General features: G+C 41.3%; 1 protein-coding gene across 2 annotated transcripts in view; it reads right to left on the bottom strand.

Annotated features, from left to right (window-relative positions):
* Nucleotides 1–3,604: 3,604 nt before the first annotated feature.
* LRRC32 (leucine rich repeat containing 32) overlaps nucleotides 3,605–17,971 on the bottom strand; it is a 72,150-nt gene continuing 57,783 nt past the window's right edge. For both annotated transcript variants that reach the window (XM_077451427.1, XM_077451428.1), the window contains one exon: nucleotides 3,605–5,855. In XM_077451427.1, the coding sequence (XP_077307553.1) occupies nucleotides 3,948–5,855 (1,908 nt within the window). In that variant the 3' untranslated portion in view covers nucleotides 3,605–3,947. The remainder of the gene's footprint in view (nucleotides 5,856–17,971) is intronic.

Genomic DNA, 17,971 nt, shown 5'->3' with positions numbered 1-17,971 from the left:
TCCTAATCCATGCGCCCGGCCCCTAATCTACATGTAGGGCGCTGGACGCATGGATTTTAATGTTTTTTTTTTGTTTTTTTTAAGCACAATTAGAGCCTGAGGCTCTTATTGGCTTGAAAAAATGGTGGGCTCAGGCGCCGATCACTGCACCCTGAACCCACCCAGTTGTGTAACATTAGCGAATAATATCCTGGATTGGAGTGAAGAGCAGCTTAGAGTAAAGCAAATGATTGGCACCTTCCCATCTGTCTCCTGCGGCAAAGAGGGGCGGGGGGGGGGTGGGTCGTGGTAGTGCGAGTGAGGGGGGCAGGTTTGTTTACTGCCTCCCCCCCCCAAAATATTGAGCCCTGGCCGCCACTGGACACTTTAACATGCATGCATTATGTGCAGAATTATGTGGTGTGCACGAGCGCTTACAGTCCTCATTGGAGGAGCAAGTGACAGGGTGACAACGCAGGAGAATTTGAGAGATGGGGACCGCGGGTTGTTAGCCCATAAAAGGAAGTGGCTAAACAACGACCTGCATGTCAAGAACACCAGGGGTTCTTTTAATGAAAGGTGCAAAATTCAAAAGAAAGAAAATGTCAAAGTTAGTATAAGTCCACATCTAATTTAGGCTTAGTGGTCCTTTAAAAGAAATCTTTGTCTAAAAGTGATATTTCAAGTGTGGGTGTTGGCAAGTTGGATCACTTTCTGGCTACAGTTATATCTCAGGGATTTCAGTTTCAATAGTATTTCCAACAGAAATCCCAACTCCAGCCAACTGCCATGGCCAGCACAAAAGCAACTGTTGGTGTCCCACTGATTTGAATATTCCAGAACAAATTGTATGTGTGTGTGTGTATTTGTGTGTGTGTGTGTCGGGGGGGGGGGGGGGGGGGGGCTGGTGGGTGAAAACACAAGCTATTATAAACACAGTTTGTGCCAGTTTAGTCTATGAGAGTCTATGAGAGATGTGATAAATCAGCATATCAACACACCACTGCCCAGCCAAAACTAAAATATCATTTTGGTTGCAGAACAAAGAATTGCATTATAATAGGTAGAGGTAAGGTTTAGTTGTGTTTGGTTTAACCATGTTGGTTAACCATGTTGGTTGCATGTAAGCCCTTGTACACACGGTTGGGCATTCCGACCACAAAATCGGTCTGATTTTTTCCGATGGATTTTGTCCGAAACTGGTGTTGCATACACATGGTCGGACAAAGTTGTCGGAAAATCTGAACGTGGTGACGTTAGTTGTGTAGAGGCTAGTAGCCAATAGCTTTGGTCTCGTAATTTGATCTGAGCATGCGTGGCACTTTTTCCGATCGGAATTCTCTACAAACAATCGGACAAAGTCCGATCGGATCATGTTGTCGGAAAATTTTATATCCAGCTCTCAAACTTTGTTGGTCGGACATTCCAACGGAAAAAGTCCGATGGAGACCACACACGGTCGGATTATCCGACAACACGGTCTGATCAGACATTTTCCGTCGGAATGTCCGACCGTGTGTACAAGGGCTAAGACAGCATCAATAGGTTTCTGCATGCTGAGAAATTAAAGTGTTACTAAACCCAGGTGCCTGCTTTCACTATTGCAGGCCATACACGGTCGAATTTCGAACGAATTTTCTTTTCAAAATCAGAAAATTCGTTTTTTTTGTGATCCGATGATGCCACCATTGATTTTCGAAATTCGGCCGACCAAGCCTTCAATTTCACCTCATGTTGCTACAGAAAAGAATTTTCTTGGCTGGGAATCTTCTTTTCTCTCCGTACATTTTCTTTTATCTCCGTACATTTTCTTTTATCTCCGTACATTTTCTTACGTTTCTCGCACGATTCTCCCATCATTGATTAGAAAATCGTTCGTTTTTCTAAAAATTTCCAACATGTCCGATTCCTCAAATTTTATTTCTGCACGAAAATCGGCTGTTGCTGCAGCCCACTAATGGTGCGAAATTCATACGAAAATTCTTAGATACGATTTTCGAAAGAAAATTCTTTCGAAATTCGAACCGTGTATGGCCGGCATTAATCTGGTCTCCCACCAACAAATAATATGGAAATGCAATTATTTTAGTAAATATAATATAAATATAAACTGCTAAATACCTTTTCTCATCAGCAGTATATAGCAGTCTTCTGACTTCTATTGGCATCTGGTTAAAGCTTGTAAGAGGGGTTTTCATTTTGCTCTGACTGTCTTATCAGGCTGCAGGACCCCTAACCCTCTGTCTGGACAGTGCAGATTGGCCCTGTGCTGATCACATGCACTCTCCCAAGAAAAAAACTCTCTAGCAATACACAACAAACTGAGTATGTGCAGCTTGTCCTCTACCCTGTGTCTTATCAGGAGATTGATTGGGGTCTGTGGAAGAAGGGAAAAATCTGAGAAAACAGGATCAAACAGCCTTTTTACACAAATCTTGTGGGTTTAGTAACACTTTAAAGAGCACATTCCACATCAAATGAAAGATCTGGTTTTCCCTGCCTACCCCCCCCCCCCCCCCCCAACACAAAAAGCCAGCTGTAAACAAATAGATAACTTGGGGATAAAAATTACTTACCCCAGCCCTGTCCTTAGATGCTTCCAGGAGTTAAGGGTGGTGATGTCTCCATGACTCACCACTGGGTGTAAAAAATCCTATGAGAATTGCAATCGGCTGGAGTGCATTCTTGGAGAATTTCAAGCTTAAAACTCTGCAGTGAGGCACAGGGGTTGGTTTCCTAAAACTGGAGAGTGAAAAATCTGGTGCAGCACTGCATAGAAACCAATCAGATTCCAACTTCAGCTTCTTCAGTTAAGCTTTGGAAAAAAAATCTGGAAGCTGATTGATTTCTATGCAGAGCTGCACCAGATTTTGCGCTTTCCAGTTTTAGAAAAACAACCCTACAGTCAGATCATCTGTGCCTCCTAGGAGTATCAAAGGCCAGGGATGAGGTACAGTAAAGTCCCACAAACTTTCCAATCAGGACTGCCTGTCGCTTTTTCAGGCGGACCCGACCGGACCTTTAGTCTCCTCTATGGAGTGCCGAATGTCACCGGACACATCTGCGCTGACACCCGCTGCCATCCGATCTGATCCTGCCTGCAAAGTCCAGATGGATGGTTGTCCTATTTTCCATCTGGCGGATCGGAAATGATCAGATGAAAACGTACAGGCGGTCCGTTTCCACCCGATTTCCCCATAGAGGATAGCGGGGCCCCCACTAATCCCCCACTGAGCAAGCATAATCCGCACGACTGAGGTGCCCGTATGGAAGGGGCCTAAGTAATTTTTTTTTTCTAGGGTGATCAATTTGTTTACAGATGACATTTTAAAGCTGTTTTTGTGTTGGGTCAACAGTGGGCTAGCAAAAAAGGGACCTTCTGTTTTGGCATGGAAGATTTGCTTTTAAGAGAATAATCGTTTTCTACCATTAAAGAAAAAAACAAAAAAAACTTTAGATATGCTGAATTTAAGTTAGGCCCTTTATGCAGAAACTGGATGTTTTTCTTTTTTTTTTTTTTTTTTTATCTTAAAAAGTTCTAGATTGACTTGATTCAACCCTTACAAGCCAGGTTTGTTGTTTTGTATAGCTTCAACACACATAAAGATTAGCCCTTGGTCCAAAATTGTAGGAATTTTAGAAAATAATTTTAATTTGTTTTTCTTCAAAAAATGTTTCCTTTATATTGTTACCTGCCATAGGAAGTACAAAATAAAGTAAAAGGCATCCAAGAATACCCTTCTTTGCCTCATCATGAGTCTCACCAACATTGATGAAAATTAGATTTAAAATAGATTTTCTTTTATAAGTGTGTATAAATGAAAAATAAAGAGTAAACTGTTGATTTTAAAACTGTTTAAGCTGAGGAATGTTCGTTGAGTCCTGTTGGTTCATTTTCTTATGCATGTTGTAAGTCCAACAGAGTGAGAAACTAGAAAGAACAAAAACAGAAAAAAAAATCCTTCATGCTAAGCCTTAAATTGCTGGTTAAGTTTGTGCCTACAGTAACAAGCCAAAGAGCCGATGCCAACTACAGCCACCAATGAAACCAACACCACTGTTAAAATTATTACTGTATTCGTATTTTTGACATCATCTTTTTCACAGTTTTCCAAACTTTTCTGCTCCAGCATTATCTCCTCCTTCTGGCCATTAGAGTTATGGCACATTGTGGCATCAAGAGCCGTGATAGTTACTATATTTTTTCGGACCATGTGGATAATCCAACCGTTTTCACAGCAACTTAATGGATTACCAGTCAAAGAAAGAATCCGTAATGTGTTCTCCAACACAGGAATATTGCTGTCTTTTAGATTACTGAAGCTGTTGTTGCTCAGATCAAGTGTTTCTAATTGACAATTTCTCTTCCACGTAGGCAACCATGTTAAATGGTTTCCTGACAAGTTCAAATATCTTAATTGGACTAGAAGAGGAAGGTCAATGTTCAAATGAAAAATAGCATTGTCTTCTAAGTGTAGAACTTCTAGAGAATTTTCTAACCCCTTCAAAGCATCTTTTGCTATAAGAAGGCCAAGGTTTCTGGAGACATCGAGAAAAGTCAACGACGTGCCATAAAATGTACGTTCAGGTATGACTTGTAACATGTTCTCTCTGAGGTTTAAGTGTTGCAGAGATGATATGTTGAAAAATGATATGCACTGCCCTTTCTCCATATTTTGTTTGGGCACCTCCCTGGTGAGACCACACAACTGAACGTTGTTGTTTTGAAGATTAATATAGGCAATGTTGGGCAGTCCTTGGAACGTTCTAGATTCAGTGAAGTGCAGTTTGTTATTTTGTAGATGTAGTATTTTTAAATTAGGTAGAGAGAGTGCAGCGAGTGACATATTCTGTAAGGAGTTGCCACTTAAGTCAAGTTCTTCCAAAAAGTTCAACGTAACTGTGTGTCCAAATGTAAAATATTCCATGCAGTTCTGGCTCAGGTTTAAGAATTTAAGCATTGGCATACTGCTAAAGAAATCTTCTGGTATAGATTTTATATTATTGTAACTTAAGTCTAAATAAGTAAGTGTGAACAGATTAACCATAGTAGTGTTCCTTGATTCTTCTTCTTCCAACCAAGCAAGTTCCACATGAGATGTGTTTTCATCAAAGCTTATAAAATTCATCGATAAATTTAATGTAATGAGATTGTTAACCGTTGGCAAAATAGGAAAATGTACAAGTTTGTTGTCACTTAGGTCAACATGTTTGAGATGGTATTCTTCTTCTGAATCCGATGTGTGGAATGTCTGAATACTATTTTTGCTGAGGTTGAGGCTTTCAAGCTGTCGAAGGTTAAATCTGGATATGCAAGTGATGGAGTTCATGGCCAGATTAATTTTCCTGAGATGCACAAGGTGGTCAAAAGAGCCTTCTTCGATGTCCATGATAATATTATTGCGAAGGTCTACTTCTGACAAAAGAGGGGTTCCTAGAAAGGTTTCTGGATTAATCATTATGATGCTATTACCCACTAAAGAAAGGTAGTAAAGGTGAGGGGCATTTTGTAAAAAATACCAAGTCATGTCTGTGTACAAGCTATTTCCTGACAGGTCCAACTTTTGCACGTTTGGCAAAAGTCCTATTCCTGGTGACTTGGAGTAGTCAATCCTGTCCAAGTTGTTATCAGAAAGATTGATTTCCTTCAAGTTGGTCATGTTTGTGAATGTGTGAGGTTCAATTAAACTTATTTTGTTGCTGCTAAGGTCCAGGATCTCCAGCGAGGAATAAAAGGACAATGGGGTTTTAGTGATGTTCTTCAAGTTGTTCCTTGAAAGGTTGAGAGACCGAATGCGTTTTTGAAGCTTCCCCGGGACCTGAGACAGGGACTTGTTCTGACATGATGTTCTGACATCTTGTTCTGACATCGTTGTCTGGTTGGAAACAGAAATATGGAACAGTTAAAGCAACATAATAATGACAGACTGAATATGACAAACATTGTCATGCACAAATAACATAAAGCTGGACAATCTGCAGAACCACGAAACTCAAAATTCCTCATTGTCTACATTCTGAAACAGCACAATTCTCCTGTGTCAAGACACATCACATATTCACCCAAATAAAGAACTAACACATCACATATTCACCCAAATAAAAAACGAACACGTCACATATTCATCCAAATAAAGAACCAACACATCACATATTCATCCAAATAAAGAACCAAAGCATCACATATTCATCCAAATAAAGGACAAATCTATCTTTCTATCAGATATTAACATTCCTCTGTATATGCATTATAGTAGAAAGAAACCGGTTTTCCCAAATGAAGGTCAGAGGTGGGGAGAGGATTAATGAGTCTAGTAGAGGTTACAGCTTCTTTGACCCAACATCAGTAGAGTATCAGTATGTTTCAAACTTAGAAAAGTGGTCTCTAAACTGTGGCTAGGGGACAGCGGCCCTTTGCTAGCTTTTATCCGGCCCTTCGGGCACTATTTCATCCACTACTACCATCAATGGGGCACAATTTCTCCCAACGGAGAGGTGTCTACCTACCATATAGTGACCATATAGTGTACCAAATTTAAAAGGATATAATCATTGTATTCCTTGGGTTTGATTTACCAAAGGCAAATGGGCCGTTCACCTTACAAGGCAATTTATGCTTTGCAAGGGAATATTCTCCTATAGCCTAATGAATGTGATGACTTCCATCATCCAATCAAGTGCAAGCAAAGAACACTATTTTTAAAAATTTTCACGCATGTGATTGGGTATTCTTTGCAAAGTGCAATTTCACCTCATTTACTACCCTCTGGGAAAAATGCCTTTGCATTTGTCTTTAGTAAATCAACCACATTACTTGATACTAAGACATAAAGCTCAAGATATATTAACTAGTTCTTCAACAGCTGCATCCTCTAAGCGTCTTTTCACTGATCCTGTCATGTTATATAAAAAAATATAAATGATTATTCCCTTTTACACCGAGTAAGGACGGCTTCACACTACCCCACTGCGCTTTGGGCAAAGTGCAGCTAACCACAGTTTTCGTGCGGGTTAGTTGTGCTTTCCCATTAGCTTATATTATGTCCCGCGGTTTGTGTCTGCTTTCTGAACAGGGACCGCAGGACATAATTGAAATCTATGTGATAGCGCAGCTAACCTACAAAATAACCATGCGTTATCTGCACTTTAGCCAGTTGAGTGTGAAGCTTCCCCGTGTCTAGTTTATTTATTTTTGAAAACATTTAAATAACATTGAGCTCCCTACAGAGGTTTTTCTTAATATTTACCATGCCGTATGCTAGTTCTTTGCGTTTTACTTATTAAAATATTGCAACCAGGGCAGTTCTCCTTCCAAACACTCTTTTTAAATGTTGCGTTAATCTATGACAGGCTGATCATCAATGCGTCGTACATCTGGAGGTGGCACAAAAGGACGGGTGAAATCCCCGTGACTAAAGCTGGGGGAGCTTGTGCTAATTGTTGTAGCATTCTGCAAACATCTGTTTCATATGAATGCTCAGCACATGGAAGAAGAGCAGATGTTCTTGCGTAATGCAATCACATGTCTTACAGGGGATTTGACATTTTGCTGCAAAATGTAACAAGAAAAACGACATACAATTTTTTTGCTTGTACAGTGTAAAAAAAGCAAACAAAGGCTTATTGAATGCATGTGTAGAAAAAAATAGTAATCCATTGTAGACGGAGGCTGGCCACTAGGTGGCCACGGACCGGCATGGGGCTTGTTGAAGCTGCCACGATCGGACTACCTATTCTTGGTTGCCTGAGTGTACCTGATTAGTTGACCAGAAAAGGGAGAAATATATCATTATGTAGAGGAGAGAGGGAATAAGAGCAGGTTTTTTTAACCCTTTCATGCCTAAGCCTATTTCTGACATTTGTTGCTTACAAGTTAACCACTTAAGGACCGAGCCTCTTTTTGAGATGTGTTGTTTACAAGTTAAAAACATTTTTTTTTGCTATAAAATTACTTAGAACCCCAAAAACATTATACATTTTTTTCTAACACCCTACAGAATAAAATGGTTTTCATTGTAATACTTTCTGTCACACCATATTTGCGCAGTGGTCACACAAGCGCACTTTTTTGGGAAAAAATACACTTTTTTTTTAAATTAAAAATAAGACGAAAGTAAAGTTAGCCCATTTTTTTTTTTTTTATATTGTGAAAGATAATGTTATGCAGAGTAAATTGATGCCCAACATGTCATGCTTCAAAATTGTGCCCGCTTGTGGAATGGCGACAAACTTTTACCCTTAAAAATCTCCATAGGCGATGTTTAAAAAATGTTTTAAGTTACAGAGGAGGTCTAGGGCTAGAATTATTGCTCTTGCTTTACCGATTGCAGCGATGCCTCACATGTGTGGTTTTTCATATGCGGGTGCTACTCACATATGCGTTCGCTTCTGCATACGAGCTCGGCGGGACAGGGCACGTTTAAAATTACATTTTTTTCTTATTTATTTTACCTTTTCTTTTTTATTTTTACACAGCTTAATAAAAGAATTGTGTCACTTTTATTCCTATTACAAGGAATGTAAACAGGTCCTCTTAAATATGAGATTGGGGTCAAAAAGACCTCAGATCTCATATTTACACTAAAATGCACAAAAAAAAGAAAATTTGTCATTTAAAAAAAAATATAAAAAAAATGTCCCTTTAAGAGCTATTGGCAGAAGTGACGTTTTGATGTCGCTTCTGCCCTGCATTGTTATGGACACAGGTGGGGGCCATCTTCTCCTCACTCGTCTCCATGCCCAGCAAGGGTGAAGATCCGGTCACCCCCACTGCTGCCAACGGTAAGAGGCGGAGGGCACTGGAGCGCCGCGGGGGGGGGGGGGGGGGGGCCTCTCCCGTCACCTATAAAAGTGATCTTACTGTGAATTCGCCACAGAGATCACTCTTATTGGAAATCGGAATGCTGGCCGAAGAAGAGGATACTGGGGTTATGGCAGCTAGCTGCTGCCATAACAACGATATCCCCCTTCAAAGTAAGTATGTACATCGGTGTGCGGCGGTCCGGAAGTGGTTAAAATCAATATTTTTTGGTGGAAAATGACTTAGAACCCCCAAACATTATATATATATATATATATATATATATATATATATATATATATATATATATATATATATATATATATATTTTTTTAGCAGAGGCCCTAGAGAATAAAATGGCGATTGTTGCAATATTTTATGTCTCACGGTATTTGCGCACCAATCGAAATATATGATGAAAAGCTTCCGTTGGACTTGTGAAAATGAATCCTGTGATCCTGCCCAAATGATGATAATGATATCATCCATATATCTCTTATAAAATTTCAATTGGGGGTGTGCCATTATCAAAAATGGCTTCCTTCTCCCAGTGGCTCCAGAACAGATTGGCCACTGAGGGGGCATATTTAGCCCCCATGGCCACACCTTTCTTCTGTTTGAAAAAATTCTTCTCATGCTAGATGAAAATTGTGGCTCATGGCCAGATCTAGAGACTGGACTGAAAAAAATCTTTTTGCTTCTTTTGATGTTAGGCCCATTCCACGGCTTCTATTGCATGTTGCTGTTGGATATTGATATATAAAGAATTTATGTCGATACTGGCCAAGATGCACTCACCATCAACCTCAATCCCCTGTAAAAGTTCCATCATTGAAGGCTTGGTTGGTTGAATTTCAAAATCAATGGTGGCACCATTGAATCACAAAACACACACAATTTCAGATTTTTTTAAGAAAATTAGTTTGGAATTTGACCCATATTTGGCCTGTATTAATCTGGCCTTTTATGCCCTGGATTCAGGTCTGCCTGACCTTGTCTATTCTTGCCCTGGATTGCTACCGAAAACTAAAACGTGTGATTACATTCAGAGTGCAGGGGTCAGAAGTTTGTAATGTTCAGAGTCTGAAGTTGGTAATGCACAGAACACAGGGGTTATGTGTGTCTGTAATGTACATATTACAGGTGACAAGTTTAAGCGGTAGGCCAGTGGAAATTATTTAAAAGACAGCAGCTACAAACACTGTAGCTACTGACTTTTAATAAGCACACTTACCTGTCCAGGGTGCTCGCGATGTCGGCTGCTTGAGGCCGACCCATCCCTCGGCTCTCGGGTCCCGGCATCGCCGTTCGTACTAAGGGAAACAGGCAGTGCAGCCTCGCGACGTCACTGCCCGTTTCCTACTGCTCATGTGTGAGTTGCGCAGCGACTTGTGAATGGCCGGCTGTGTTCTGGGACACACATAGTTCCCAGAACACAGCGCGCCCCATTCCCCAGAAGACAGTGTGAGGAGGAGAAGACTGAAGATCCCCGCGGTGTAGGAAGTGGCAGATTAGGACAATCTTAAGTTAAAAAATATATTTTTAGATTTTTAGGAACATTTTGATGTAATTGTTTTTGTTAGGGTGTCACTTTGCAAAGTGGATGTTTGTAAAAAAAAAAAAAAACTAAACCTGCACTCACTCTCAATACCCAATGAAGCAGGAGGAAGTTAAAACAGCAGGAATATGGCTAGAACATTAGATTGATTGAAGCTTATTTACTAAATGAGCAGTCTTAATAAATCAACTCCATTAGGTTTACACCTCATACCCTTAAACCATTGGACACGGAGCGCACAAAGGGGGTTATTTACTAAAGGAAAATCCACTTTGAACTTAAAGTGCACTTGGAAGTAAAGTGGCTGTAGATCTGAGGGGGACATGCAAGGAAAATAAAAAACAGCATTTTAGCTTGCACATGATTGGATGATAAAATCAGCAGAGCTTCCCCTCATTTCAGATCTTCTTCTTAGATTTAGAGCGACTGCACTTCCAAGTGCACTTTCAGAGCAAAGTGGATTTGCCTTTCGTAAATAACCACCAAAGTCCTTTTCTTCATACAAGTTCTATTTTCCCAGCTCAGTGCTGGAGGTATGCTCCTTTCCACTAGGAATTTCTCCCAGTTGGCTTGGAATCCTGTGATGGATTTAAGTGTTACTTTGTGTTCCAAGCTAAAATATTAATTGCTGTACTTTGTGTTGTGGGGGGAACATGGGTTGGCTGAGATTACAGCACATAAAACACATTCCCCCCGGTCAGTGTCTTCCTTGGGTCTTTGAAGTTCTTCGATGGAGTTGGCCCCATGGGAGCAGATGCTGGGAGAGAAGCAGCAGTGGCTGAGGAATGGTAAACATTTCCATTAGAACAAAAAAAACTTCAAATTCCAACAGCAACACTTCCTAATCTACTCTCTGGAGAGATGATTGTGCACTTTCACAGGGAATTAGAATTGCTAGAAGAAGCTGTTAAGGTGGAGATTATGAATGGTGGTGACTACAGAATTATTTTTACATTATTTCGATATATAAAAAGTTTAACACGTGCTTGTGCTTTGCTCATGCAGAGTAAAGCAACAGGCTCAGTTTAAAGCCCAATTGAACTTTCAGTTTAGGCTACTTTCACACTGGAGCGGGCGGGCACTGGCGGTAAAGCGGTGCTATTTTTAGCGCCGCTTTACCGTTGTCTTAGCAGCACTATTCGGCCACTAGTGGCCGAAAAAGGGTTAAAACCGCCCGCCGGGCTTTGCTGGCAGGTTTGCGTCGCTGCTCCATTGTTTTCAATGGGAAAAACAATGCAAAGATGCGGCTTGCAGGACTTTTTTGACCGTCCCGCAAGCACACCACTCCAGTGTGAAAGCCCTCGGGCTTTCGCACTGGAGACACAGGAGAGGCGTTTTAAAAGCGCTATACAGGCTCTATTTTTAGCGCTGTAGCGCCTGTAAAGCGCCTTAGTGCGAAAGTAGCCTAAGTTAGCTAAATACAATTTAGGTGAAATAAAGCACAATTTGTTTTCTTTAACTGCTTCCTGCCCAGCCTATAATAGACTGACGACCAAGCAGGAGCGTTGCCATCCTGAGTGGACCTCGTATGAGGTTCTCCCAGGGTTGAGCCCCATGCTTGTCCCCACAGGTTGCTCTCTGGCACAATCTGTCACTGGCTGTGTCCACCAGACCCAGCAGATGATAAATCAGTGTACGGGGCTGCTGCTGGTGCCATGTGATTGCTGTGACCAATCACAGCAGATCACATGGCAATTGTATACAATGAATAGCTTCCATTCATACCATTCATCGTGTTGATCTCTGTGATTTGTCACAGCGATCATATGGTACACACAGAGCCAATCACAGTGCATCTGTACCATGTGTTAGCTGTGACCAATCAGAGCGTCACCATAGCACACACGGTGTGAATGTTACACTGGTGACATGTCGTTAAAGGGATTGTAAAGTCAGGAGGTTTTTTATCCTAATGCATTCTATGCATTAAGATAAAAAGCCTTCTGCGTGCAGCAGCCCCCCTAATACTTACCTGAACCCCATCTCTATCCAGCGATGTTCACAAGTGTCTTGCCGTCCGGGACTCCCTCCTGATTGGCTGAGCCACAGCAGAGGTGCCATTGGCTCCTGATGCTGTCAAAGTCATTTAGCCAGGAGAGAGAGGGGGCGGGGCCGAACCGCAGCTCCATGTCTGAATGGACACACAGAGCTGCAGCTCGGCTTGGGTGCCTCATGGCAAAGAACTCTCCGAGGATCTGAAAAAAAAGAATTGTTGCTCTACATAAAGATGGCCTAGCCTATAAGAAGATTGCCAAGACCCTAAAACTGAGCTGCAGCATGGTGGCCAAGACCATACAACGGTTTAACAAGACATGTTCCACTTAGAACAGGATTCGCCATGGTCGACCAAAGAAGTTGAGTGCACTATATAATACAATATTTACACAAATGTGAGGGGTGTACTCACTTTTGTGAGATACTGTATATGTACGGTACTCATAAAGTCCCAAGTAGTTTTTCTTTTTTTGTGGAATTACATAGTTACATAGGTATTATTATTATACAGGATTTATATGCAGTTTGCGTGGCACTTTACAACATGAGGGCAAACAGTACAGTTTCAATACAACTCAATACAGGAAGAATCAGAAGGCCTCGTTCGTTAGAATTAATCAGGTTGAAAAATTACACAAGTAAAAACTTCTTTCATAGAACTCTAGACCCACAGTTAATCCAGAGCAAGCCTAAAAAACCTATGAAGCATGATCCAATATGCAAGATAATGGGGTTGATTTACTAAAGACAAACAGCTGGTGCACTTTGCAAAGTGCAGTTGCACTCTGCAGGAGCAGTTGCTCCACATGGGTACTCTTTGAATGGATACTTTGTGCAAAGTGAAACTTTACTTCACTTACTAAGCTATGGAGCAACTGCATGTGCAGAGTGCAACTACCCTTTGTAAAGTGCACCATCTATTTGCCTTTAGTAAATCAACCCCAAGGCCTCCTCTATGGCCAACCAGAGTGGCAGGTGCACTTTAAGGCCTTCCCAGTGCATTCTGACAACCTTTCAGCGTGTTTAATCAGATCTCTTTCCCAGAAGTCATGGCGTCATTTTTTCCCCCCCAGGTTCTCAAAGTTAATCAGGCGTGACGGCTTTTTTGGCATTTGTTTTCCATGTCCAAGTAAATATCTCTTCCATGAAAAAAACGCACTTCATAATTTCTCAGGTCCTGGTGGATGGCTGAATTGTTCTGCTCTATAAAAAGCTGCAGCATGCTGTGGAGCCGAACTTCCCAGAGGAAAAACTCCCCTCTCTTCCAGATTCTTGCAGGAACTTGGCACCGGTCAAGCGTATTGTTATCTGCCCCGACTTTCTCCGCTCGGAGATTCTCATCGAGAGGTCGCCTCAGATATGAATGGATATGTTCTGCCCAGCTTCTCCCTTGCTCACGTCAAACGTACTGCAAGATGAGCTTACAGGGGTTGGGACGACTTCTGTCATTAAAATAATACTATTAAAATAAAGGCTTGCCAGTACAACTGCGTAAATGCTAGGGAAAAAGTAAAAAAAAAAAAGATATTTTCCAAGATGTTCTTCTGTGGAATGGAGCCAAGTCTGAATCGCAAAACCTGCAAGACGTTCATTGCAACTTTGATTCCCTCATTTATTTCCACTTGCCGATCAGCGATGAACCTGGACATGGCTAGACTTCAAGTGGTCAGTGGTGGCTGATAACATTTTTGTGGGGGGGGGCGGCAAACAGTATGCCACCCCCTCCCCCCTCTGTTGGGTGGTCTTTAGCACTTACCCCATCACCAGCTGCTTCCCCCTACTTGGTGGCCTCCCATTCTCCTGCTCTCCATCGCCGACGGCTTCCCCTGCTGGGCGGCCTCCCATTCTCCTGCTCTCCATCGCCGAAGGCTTCCCCTGCTCGGTGGCCTCCCATTCTCCTGCTCTCCATCACCGAAGGCTTCCCCTGCTCGGTGGCCTCCCATTCTCCTGCTCTCCATCACCGAAGGCTTCCCCTGCTCGGCGGCCTCACATTCTACTGCTCTCCAATGCGGCAGCTTCCGTTTCCTCCCTCCTCCTCAGCTGGCTAATCGAGAGTCTTCTCTTTTCGGCCAGTCGGAAAATGGGTCTCACACCCGCTTCCGATTGGCCGGATTGAGGATCAGTGTTTCAACAGCATTTTTCAAGAATCAAAAGCATTCAAACACACCGATTTTCATGTGATCAAATGCTTTTAAGTGCAGAGGAGGGATTTGAGATCTTATAGACCCCCAGATCTCTCCATAAAGAGGACCTGTCACATACCTGTTGCTGTCATAAGGGATGTTTACATTTCTTGTGACAGCAATAAAAGTGATCAAAAAACATTTAAAGCGACGGTGTAAAACAAAAAAAAAATTAAGGTGCCCCTGTCCCCCCATGCTAGCGCGCAAAGGCCAACGCATGCGCCCTCCCCAAACGTGTGCAAACAGCCATTGTCCCACACACGCCAACGTCAGATCATTGGCAGTAGTTCTAGCACCAGACCTCTCGTGTATATCTGAAGTGGTAGCCTGTAAGGCCTTTAAAGCGTCGCCTATGGATATTAAAATTTACATGATTTGTAACCATGGCACCGGCGTGAGGAAATTTTAAGCGTTTACTCAGCGTAACATCATCTTTTATATTTTACCAAAAAATTGGTTTCTGTATTGTGTTTTTTTTTGCATTAAAATTTAAAAAAAAACTGAACCTTTTCCCCAAAAAATATATATATATTCTATAGTAGGGCCTCTGCTTAAAAAAATAAAATAAATATATATATATATATATATATATAAAATGTTTGGGGGTTCTAACTAATTTTCTCGCAAAAAATACAGATTTTACATGTAAACAAAAGTGTCAGAAAAAGGCCTTGAGCCTTGATATCTACTACAATGACCACTGACTCTTTATTTACACCTGTTTAGTTTTAGATGCCCAGTGCATTTCCAATTCATTTAATCCCTTGACCTCCAGAAGATTTACCCCCCTTTATGAACAGGCCATTTTTTGCATTACAGTATTAATAACAAGCTGTATACTAAAGCATTTGTTACCCCCAACACTTCATATTCCTGATATGTGGCCGCTGTAGCATGTACTTGTAGGAGAAACTATCCTGTTCTCTTCGTATTGCTTCCTTTATGTGAAATCCCTGGTATTCCTGACAGTCCCCTTGCTTTCCTATTAAATACTGGCCACACTAAGCAGGAAAGCACACCGCGGTCAGGTCTCTTGCTATGCTGGGAACTCAACCTGCTCTCCTCCAATGTTGAGACTTGTGCTCAAACCCCCCACCCGCACAGCCATTCACTGGGAAGCTCAGTATGCTGCTGCTTCTCCTCCCCCCAGCTCTTATGCAGCTGAGAACAGAGGGAATGTGATAACTTATAAAAAAAAGGGAAAAAATGTATTTATAATTTTTATTTATTTTTTTGCCTTTCATTTTTTCATTTTTTAAACTGAATGGGTTGTTTTACAAGATGATCATTTACAATCACTTTAAGACCCCTTTCACACCAGAGCGTTTTGCAGGCGCTATAGCGTTAGAAATAGCACCTGCAATCCGCCCAAAAAAAGCTGCACCATTGTTTGTAGTGTGAAAGCCAGATGGCTTTCACACTACAACGGTGCGCTGGTAGGACATCAGGGAAAAGTCCTGCCAGCAGCCTCTTTGGAGCGGTGAAGGAGCGGTGTGCTTACCGCTACTCCACCGCTGCTCCCCTTTGAAATCAAAGGGGCAGCGCTGTAATACCGCCGGCAAAACGCTGCTATTGCGGCATATTGCTGGCAGTTTTAACCTTTTCTGCACCGCAAATCCGCCGCAAATCCGGCGGTAAAACGCTGCTAAAAATAGCGGCGTTTTTCCGCCCACGCTATGGGTGGTGTGGTGTGAAAGGGGTCTAAGTTCTAAGTAGCGCTGCCTATGGAAACTACAGAAAATTTTTTTTTTCTTTAGACTGGAGGCCCTTGTTAATTTATTAACCCTACCTGGGAACCTTTTTAAAAAAAATTATTTATGTGGAATAATATTAGTATTAGTATTAACAGTGAACAGGTTTCAGTATCAGATCCCAAGCCCTTGTTACAATAGCACATTTATATCCAATTCATAATTCAGTTGCCATAGATCAGTAACCAGTCAGTTTCTATGCTATATAACTGTCCCCCTGAGGGAAAGCGATATAAATGATAGTGTGCCTTGGAATAAATCACACAAACAGATGGTATGTGCAACAAATTTTCCAATGTGCTGACAATGAACTGACTGAAGCATGGTTTATATTATCAATCTCATCACTGACTGTGTTTTAAACAGAAACTCTAGTCAATAAAAAAAGGATTAAAAAAAAAAAAAATGTATATCAAAGTGCAAAATCTCTTTTTTCAGGAGCAGACAGATTTAGGTCCTGTACAGCATGCATGGTTCACTCTGAACGGCAAGACCCTCTTACATAAATCAATTTATAATTATTAATTAAAATAATAATTATAATTATAACAATCATCATTATTATTATATATAATACTACTAATATTTTAATAATAATATATTCTTTAAATAAAAAAATAATAATATATGCTTTAAATTAAAAAAAAACATTAAAATACTATATATAAATATATAAATATATATATATATATATATATATATATATATATATATATATATATATATATATATATATATATATATATAAAATATTATTAAATGTTAAAATTCTCTCAGGCAGAAATTGCTTCTCAACTTTGTATCCCCCCCTTGCTTCGCTTTTGTCAGTCTCTCATTTGTAAACTTTAATATTTCAGGTGGTGTGTAGGGGATGAATGGAGTTTCAAATTCAGCAAATTCAGCAATTCAGGTTTACGTGCGTTTCGCAATGCAAGCTATTTTTTTTTAAATTCTGACTCGGTTTGCGAGCATTGTCTCACAAAACGAGCAGGATTCAAGCCTCTGGGGTGTACAGTACCGCCTTTGGCCTGAGGTGCGGGGGTGCCGGTGACGTTTGGAGACACTCGGGCCGTTCAGAGACACTCGTAAACACTCTGCTCCCAAGTGTCTCTGAGTGTCTCTGAGCTTCTCTGAGTGTTTACGAGTGTTTCAGGCACCCCTCCCCCCCACCTCTGGCCACATGCGGTACTGCATAGACAAGCAGTGGCTGTCAAATAAGTTTCCATTGACTATAGCAGTGATGGCGAACCTTGGCACCCCAGATGTTTTGGAACTACATTTCCCATGATGCTCCACTACACCGCAGAGTGCCAGAGCATCATGGGAAATGTAGTTCCAAAACATCTGGGGTGCCAAGGTTCGCCATCACTGGACTATAGGGAAACTCGCTTTGATATATGAGTGCTTTGGATTACAAGCATTCTTCTGGAACAGATTATGCTTGTAATCCAAGGTACCACTGTAGTTCAAAGCCTATGTTTGGTTAATGTTTTTTGCGATATCAGCACAAGGGACAGTACTTAAAATGAGAAGTGTCCCTTGTGCTAATGGCTGCTGTCTTTGTTGAAGTCTTATGTCCTCTCCCCCTCACTTTCCCCGAATACCCCACAGCAGTAATCTTCTGATGATGTGGGAATTAATATGAGTTGCTGGACCTGTCATAGACATTTGTCAAGAGTGCCCCACTATGTCCAACCCTCCTCCA

The sequence above is a fragment of the Lithobates pipiens genome, unplaced genomic scaffold (genome assembly GCF_037356315.1).
Source record: "Lithobates pipiens isolate NorthernLeopardFrog02 unplaced genomic scaffold, aLitPip1_a1.2 Scaffold_23, whole genome shotgun sequence".
Classification (NCBI taxonomy): domain Eukaryota; kingdom Metazoa; phylum Chordata; class Amphibia; order Anura; family Ranidae; genus Lithobates; species Lithobates pipiens.
This window is presented reverse-complemented; position numbering and strand designations above follow the sequence as displayed.